Source organism: Rosa chinensis, chromosome 3, assembly GCF_002994745.2.
Source record: "Rosa chinensis cultivar Old Blush chromosome 3, RchiOBHm-V2, whole genome shotgun sequence".
Classification (NCBI taxonomy): domain Eukaryota; kingdom Viridiplantae; phylum Streptophyta; class Magnoliopsida; order Rosales; family Rosaceae; genus Rosa; species Rosa chinensis.
Window position 1 is genome coordinate 30871093 of NC_037090.1, and position 7509 is coordinate 30878601.

General features: G+C 35.7%; 1 protein-coding gene across 4 annotated transcripts; it reads right to left on the bottom strand.

Annotated features, from left to right (window-relative positions):
- Positions 1–1737: 1737 nt before the first annotated feature.
- LOC112191484 (DNA-(apurinic or apyrimidinic site) endonuclease, chloroplastic) lies at positions 1738–7265 on the bottom strand. 4 transcript variants are annotated; one of them, XM_040517308.1, is made up of 12 exons: positions 7106–7265; positions 6890–7022; positions 6735–6808; positions 6530–6600; positions 6153–6395; positions 5750–6057; positions 4763–4873; positions 4020–4157; positions 3879–3926; positions 3375–3455; positions 2454–2613; positions 1738–2116 (listed from the first exon to the last, which is right to left on the bottom strand). In XM_040517308.1, the coding sequence occupies exons 1-12, from the start codon at positions 7159–7161 to the stop codon at positions 1995–1997; spliced, it is 1545 nt and encodes a 514-aa protein (XP_040373242.1). In that variant the 5' UTR covers positions 7162–7265; the 3' UTR covers positions 1738–1994. The 4 variants fall into 4 exon arrangements, with proteins under 4 accessions (XP_040373242.1, XP_024186600.1, XP_024186601.1 ...); XM_024330832.2 differs by having other exon boundaries at positions 6530–6609; XM_024330833.2 differs by having other exon boundaries at positions 6530–6609; positions 6890–7014; positions 7106–7263.
- Between the last annotated feature and the right edge of the window lie 244 nt (positions 7266–7509).

Consider the following 7509-nt stretch of genomic DNA (forward strand, 5'->3'; position numbering starts at 1 on the left):
GTGGTTGGTGAAAGAAAAACAAAATGAGATTAAAGAGAAATTACATAAGATGAATGCAATGGCCTATGCAAAGGACCCTAGAGACATAATCATAAGTTATAAGATGCAAAGCATCACCAATGAGCTGGTTCCAGTTGAGACCCTAAAGTGAACACAACCTACACAAACATGCTTGCACAAAATTCTAATTTCTTCAACCAAACGACATTTTGGACCAAAAACATCTAATCTAACTTCATTTGACAAGATTATATTTTCATTTCGTAGATAAGTAAGTAGGTGTTCTCCTTGGAATAATATGGGGAAACAAACACTTATTCAAGTAAATTAAGTCCAGCACAAAAACTAAAGACCTATTCAAAACTCAAACTGTCTATTTGTGAAAAAAGGATCCGGCTTTAGAGCTTGTGAATTTACTTTAATTAAAATCGACACATCAATCTTCCCCCAATTTTTTGTTTTTCATCTAAACTCCGGTTAACTATACTGTTAACTATCGTTAATTGCCGTTAACTATGAGAAAAAAAAGTTTGGGATTTTTTGTCTCTGCGTCTAGTTCTTTTAACGTGCAGCGGTGCAGGGTTCCCTTCTTCATTTTAACTTTGACGTGATTCAACTTATTCAAACACGTAATTTTCAGATTATGGGAAACTCAGACTCAAAGATTGTAGCAGAACTTCGATATCAGCTGTTTGTTTCTTTTATTTTTGACTGGTTAGACAGGCTTATAGTGGAGTTTGATAGATGCACAAAAGGTGTTCGATGAATTAACAAGCTGAAATTTTTTGCATTGAAATTAAATTTGGTGTAGGTGAACATGGAATATGGTCTTGACCATTTTATAGGGGAAGCTCTAATAAGCTGCACAAGAAGTGGCTAAGGGGAAGCAATTGAAAGATTAATCATGTAATAGAATCATTTTTAGACTGATTCATTTTGGATGCTATAAGAAACAAAGTGCTCAAGCCTTCTATCTCGTGGTTTTTAGATAGTCTGAAATTCAATGTGTAGCAAAGAGCTTTCTTTACCCTGAAGAAGACACAGAAAACGAAGACTGAACTGATAGGCGGGGCTGATGTCTACAACTCTACATAACTATTTTCTCTAACACCGTGTCAATGGACAAGTTCTCACCAAAGCTGCAAGAAGCGTTGTGGAGTCTCATAAATCTATTTCAGAAGCAGCTCCAGTTATTTAGTAACAGCAGCTTCTCTTTCATTGCCTATGGTTATCTTTAGCTATGTATTATAAGAGACAAAAGTAGCTGATTGCCTGCAGTTGCAGTTTGAAGTCCAAACATGGGAAATCTGAACCTTCAGCCCTCTGTTAGGTTTTTGTTTTATTCTTTGTCTGTAAAATTCTTGTTCAGCTAGATTAGGCAGTCCAATGTCCCCTTTAGCTTTAGTTAGTGTCTAGCATTTCCTTTTCGAAATTGATTCTCACAAGCATTGAGCATTGGCAATCCTTTGTTCTTCATAGAAAATGAGCAATTGCCCAAGTCCATCGTAGAAGTCTAGCTTACACTGCTCCAGATAGTTGTTCACTACATCAATCCATAAATGGGATATAATGATATGTTAAAACTGAAAGGCATGCCTTGAAATCAAATGAAATTTCTGAATTTAATACTCTTTCAAACTTCAATACCGCACATAAACAAACTTGAGTGCAACAATACTTCCTCTAGATTCATGATACTTTTTATTCTCAAAAAATTAAAAATTAAAAAAAAAATCATGAAACTTTTAATAGCAACCACCACACAAATATATAATGACCAATTTGATTGATTTTTTACAGCAGAAAATGGAAGACAATGGCAATCACAACATACTAAAAGTAATAAAGAACTGACTACGTCAGTCATTACGTCAAACATAGTATAGTAGATTACAGGTGAAGGATAATACAAAATTTCACCTCGAACCTTGGAGTTCTGATTTGAAGCCATTCACAATGCGCAAAGTTGGTTTTCATGTCATCGTCCTACCCACCTACAGCTTAATTACAAGGCCTATAGGACAATGATCGCTACCACTAATATGAGGCAAAATGTACGAGTCATGAACCTTGTCAGCCACAGATTCTGAGACTAGGAAGTAGTCAAGCCGCCACCCTAGATGAAAATCGCAATGACAATATAAAATGTAAAGATGGTAACAAATAAGATAAACCACTTAATATATTTACAGTTGGTTGACATGTCAATTAAGTTTTGATATATAAACCATTGCAAGGAACATCACCTGCAAATGCACTTATACGCGAACATATACAAGAATGCAAAAAATAAGTACGCAAATCATACGTCCACAGATTTTGTGGTCAAGACTGGAAAAACAACACTTGATAGAGAACTATATTAGTTTTACTGAAAATTGGAGTAGCTAATATTAGCTGAAATGAGAATTCTAACTGAAATAATCAAGCTAAGAATACAGATATTACAGTACCTCTGTTAAATTTGCGTCCACCATGTCGATAGCCCCAGTAAGTATAGCCAACAACACCAGGGTGTTGCCTTCTAAATGTATCCACAAATCCTCTGGATAAAAAGTTTGTCCCGAAGGATTGCCGTTCTTCATCTGTAAACCCAGCACTTCTTCTATTTCCCTATAGATGTATTAAGTAAAAGGAACAATATATCAAACTGAGATTGTATGCAAAACCATTGGAGAGGCATAATGCTCCAATTTGCTTATTTTATCGCCCTCATTTTTTCCTTGAAAAAGGTTAAAAGCCATTGCAGGATAAAAAGCCACAATTCAAGATATGGATCATGTGAGACCAGTATACGACTTGCTAGTATTATGCTGATAAAGAACACTTGGGATTCTAAATAGGCCAGGTTCAATAGTACAGATTTCCCTCTGAAACTTTAAACTAAAACTTTGGCTGAGCTCAATGTATTTGACCTGAGAATAAATGATAAGGGCGAAATCATTTATTAATTTTGTCATATAAATGTTGGTTGAGATTTTCATGGTTTTTCTGTGACAGAGTACTGATCCTAATAACCAATCACTCAAATTTAAAAAAAAAAAATTAAGAAAGTTTGGGGTTATGGAAAAACTTTGACACAGGAAAGGTACTTATAAGATTACACCAACCCTAACATCTTTGTTGCCTCTAGCAAGTATAAGTGACACATTGCATATAAAAAGTGAACAATGTTACAAAATAGGGTTCTTAGTATTAGCAAGAGTTTGTAGGTAAAAGGTCATGGATTGACACAATGTGCAGGAAAAGCTTGGGAAATCAATATTCTTAGTGTTCTGAGGTGACGTCCTATGAATACAACAGGGACACTCTTCCTAAAGCGACCAACCAGGAAGCCAAAAAGATTTATTCACAACAAAATCTGGATAACTTACAGCTGGGTTATAAATGTCTATCTCTTGATGCGCACAGTTCAAATCACCAGTTAAAATTACCGGCTTTGAGTTTTCCAGCTCCTGGATATAAATTGAAAGAACCATAAGCACCATACCACCTCATCAAAACCATATAAAATTGTCTCATTTAAGAAAAGGATATTCGAAGAAAGAGCACTTTTTTTTTCTCCAATAAAAGAAAAAGTAAAACACTTAAAAGAACACAAAATTCAATATGGCGGTTTTGTCATTCAAGGTTACAAGCATTTAGTATATAAATTGTAATTGTTACTACTTAGAGGAGATATGATGATCAACACAACCCCAAAGAGAAAGCAATTTTCTAAAATTTGAAATGAAATATTAAGGTCGAATTTTGTAATAAGATATACAATATGAAACACAAGAATACTGGTGTATTTAAAAAAGCCTTGAGAAAAAAGAATTAAGTCCATCTTATGGACGTCATACTTCAAGAGGTAAAGCAATTAAAACCATACTTACTTTCATGTAATTACTGAGAGATGGATCCCATTCTGTAATCCTGTATGTCTGGAACCAAAAAAGAAAACAATGTTAGCCCACAAGGCATCCCCCAAATACTATTGCCTGGAATCAGGCTGCAGTATGCTTGACATTACATACCAGTCTCCTCAAACCATCTCCAGAATTAGGAACATATCCACTTATCAGGTAAAATGAATCAAACTCTACTGTTACAATCCGCCCCTCGCTATCATGATCTGACATGCCAAGTCCATAGCTAACTGAAAGTGGCTTTACCTGTCAGACAAAGGCCAATAGTAACTACCAGATTAACAAGAAAACCCAAAATAGAAGGCTTAAATTTCAAATAATGATGTCTACATAATGAACTGGCACATTTCATTCTTAAGTCCCTGTAATAACTGGAGCAGCAAACTGAGCTAATCTTGATTATTAACTCTGTTGCTGAACTATCGTAGGACTTTCAGAAACCATTCGCGTCATATTTTCTTCAAGATAATCTTAAGGTAGCCAGAACAAGATTTCATGTATAATTAAACTCATCATTTTGGTTTCATATTTGGTATCAAACCTTTTACTGCTAAAAGATGACAGAATTTATATTTTTGTAAAAATCTTCATGGAAATATATAGGTGACCACGGTTTAAATTAACATTAAACAGCCACAACACTCTGCAACACAGGAATCTGCTAAAAGATGACAGAATTTATATTTTTGTAAAAATCTTCATGGAAATAAATAGGTGACCACGGTTTAAGTTAACATTAAACAGCCACAACACTCTGCAACACAGGAATAAATGAAGACGGTAGTGGTAATTAAATGCTAGATGTTCCAGAGATATCAAATTAGCTCGTAAATAAGGAATACAATACATACTCGGGAGATAATCGCAGTTCCCGAGTAACCGAGCTTGGAAACACTACATGTCCAGAAGCTATTCTCATAGCCGTCTATGAGAGACCTCTTCACATCTTCAACATCCTTCTCCTGTACCCAAAGTTAATAAATAAGAGAATGCATAAAATAGAAACTGCAACAGAAAAGGAGAAGAAAAGGGTTATAGAAATAATGGACACTAAACAATAGCAAAATCTTTTTGGCCAATAAACAATAGCAGATTTGGTTTCATACTAGCAGTTACATATTTGAGACCACTAATGGCTTAGAAACTGTCCTTTTAGTTAATTTCAGAACACAAGGTTTATACTTATACAATTTAGCTTGATAGCCTCGATTAGAAAGAAATATTCTGAGTTATTATTGATAGTGCAAATTCAGATACTCCATTATTTTGAATGGACAAGTGTTTGAAAATAAAAATATGGGGCAAACACTAACTTCCCAGCCACAAACATACAAACTATTGTCCAAATTTCCTAACAATTTAAATAGAAATTCTTGCTAGTGCTTAGCATGCATAGATATTGCAGTTTGCAGCAATCCAGTACATGCCATTAATACTTTCTACTTTTGAATTCAAAGTCCTATGAATGTCAGTATGGAAGAAACCTCCATTCATGTGATGTACAGAAAAGACACTAAGGAAAATTCTACTCCTTCTTTTCCTCACAAGCACTGAAGTACCCAAGTCTACTACTATGCAAAGCTTCTTGAAAATGAATTTTAGGGCTTGCATAGGCCCATAATGTTTAGAAGAAACATATTATACATACATACATGTATATTTATACACACACACACAGACACTGTGTGTGTGTGTCACTCAACACCATCATGCTAAAAGGCATAAAATTTCACAAGCCAAATTGTGGAACGAATTTGTCTATAATGAACAATTATTTAACCTTTAAGAAGCAAATAAAAAAAAATTTAAAAAAAAAAACAAAAGAAAGAAATGCATGCCTGCAATTTGGTCTCCTGCAGACATAATACATCAAAATCTTCTCTTTCAGCAAGTTGCAAAGCAGAGAATCCCTCTAACTTCAATAATGCCCTTAAACCATTGACATTCCACGACATAAGCTTCATAAATTTAGTCTCCCTAGTAAGCTGTGAGGGCCTCATGGTTTTAGGATTATAAGGAATCCAATCTTTCTGAGGTTTCTTGTGCGCAAGAACCGTCCATGGTTCAGCTCCCTTATCGTCAGTTTTGACGGTAATACTCGCAGCTTTTGAAGATACTTTCCTCCTTGTCCTTGAGAGGTTTCCAACTAGATAGACAACAGTACAAGTACAACCAGTCTAGCTGGATAAGCATATGAAAATACACTCAATTAAGAGAAACTGGTGAAGCATTTTACAGTACCTGAAACTTCATCTGATTCAATTGATAGCTTCTCTTTCTTTACAACCTTATCATCACCATCGACAGTTTTACTCTTAGATGATGACGTTCGCTTATTCCGTTGACGTAATTGAACATCGGAAACAGTGTTGAGATTCTGAACTTGGTCTTCATTAGATAAAGGTTCGGTCTCGGTTTTGGCTGATACAGTTTCAACACAAATGGTGGAGGATACTTGCTGTTCTATTACCTGGGAACTTTCACCTGGAAATGCAAAGAAAATTTAAACATTCAAACTGGAGAAGAACAAGACAAAAAAAAAAAAAAAGTCTAAAATCAATTGTTGTTATTTCATTCCAGTTTTCTAGTTCAGAGCAGCACATGAAAGAAATAGATACCATCTATCTTATTTTCCAGAAAGCACTTCAATGAAGACACAAGTTCGCATTTTCGACCTTTGGCAGAGGCCCTGATAGTCCTGACAGGCAAGTCGAGTTTGAAACCATTGTAAAACACTAATCTTTACTACCATTACATAATAAACAACACCATGTACCTATAAACGGTTAATCAATCGATCAAGTCTTAAGAGTTGAATGTTACCTCAGTGTTGTCCTGAGTTGTTCAACTGTCATTGCCTCAATCTTAGAGAGGTCACCTTTCAAACTCTCAATCTCCTAAAAAAGTAGGTTAATCAACCAATCAATCAAAAACCCAATGAAAAGTTAGCGACAACAAAAGCATAGAGATCGAGGTACCTTGATAACAGTGGGGTTTGCTCCCATTGCTGCTTTAAGCACGGGCTTCTTTGTTGAACTCGAAATGGGTCTCGCTGTTGTTGCTTTTACTCTAAGCACTCCACTTGTAAGATTCCTGGGAGCAACTGTAAAGCTATCAATGTCGGTCAGTCATTGCAACTGTAACTGAAAATGACTAAGGAAACAGAAACACGAGGAATCAAAGGTATGTGCAACCTGGTGAGACTGAGGAAACTCTTGAACCCTAATTGCAGTGATTGGATTTGGTTCATTGCCTGATGGCAACAGCAACCGAATAAGCGCCAGACACCGAGCACCGGGACATGGTATGCTATTGCTAACTAAAACAAAAACAATTAAGATAAAGATATTTTTATTTTGTTGTGTACAGTTCGGAATGTTGGAATTAGCAAAGTCGGAATTAGCCCAGTTGGAATTAGCCCAGTTCACAATTAAGATAAAACACCGTGCAAAATCGTAACACGTGAGAGCACATCCCCTTTTATCGGAAGTAGAGGCGGCAAACGGGCCGCGCCGGTCTATTCGTGTTTCGTGTCTTGTTTGGATCAGCTTATTTATTATCGTGTCAGGCTTGTGCTAATCCATTTACTTAAACATAA

Excerpts from the sequence above, each read along its gene's own strand:
- LOC112191484 (XM_024330832.2), bottom strand. The coding sequence starts at position 7,161 with ATGAACCAAATCCAATCACTGCAATTAGGGTTCAAGAGTTTCCTCAGT. Across the intron at positions 7,023-7,105 it reads AGTTTCCTCAGTCTCACCAG|CTTTACAGTTGCTCCCAGGA; the intron begins GTTGCACATACC and ends CGACATTGATAG. Across the intron at positions 4,158-4,762 it reads GAACTGCGATTATCTCCCGA|GTAAAGCCACTTTCAGTTAG; the intron begins GTATGTATTGTA and ends TTTGTCTGACAG.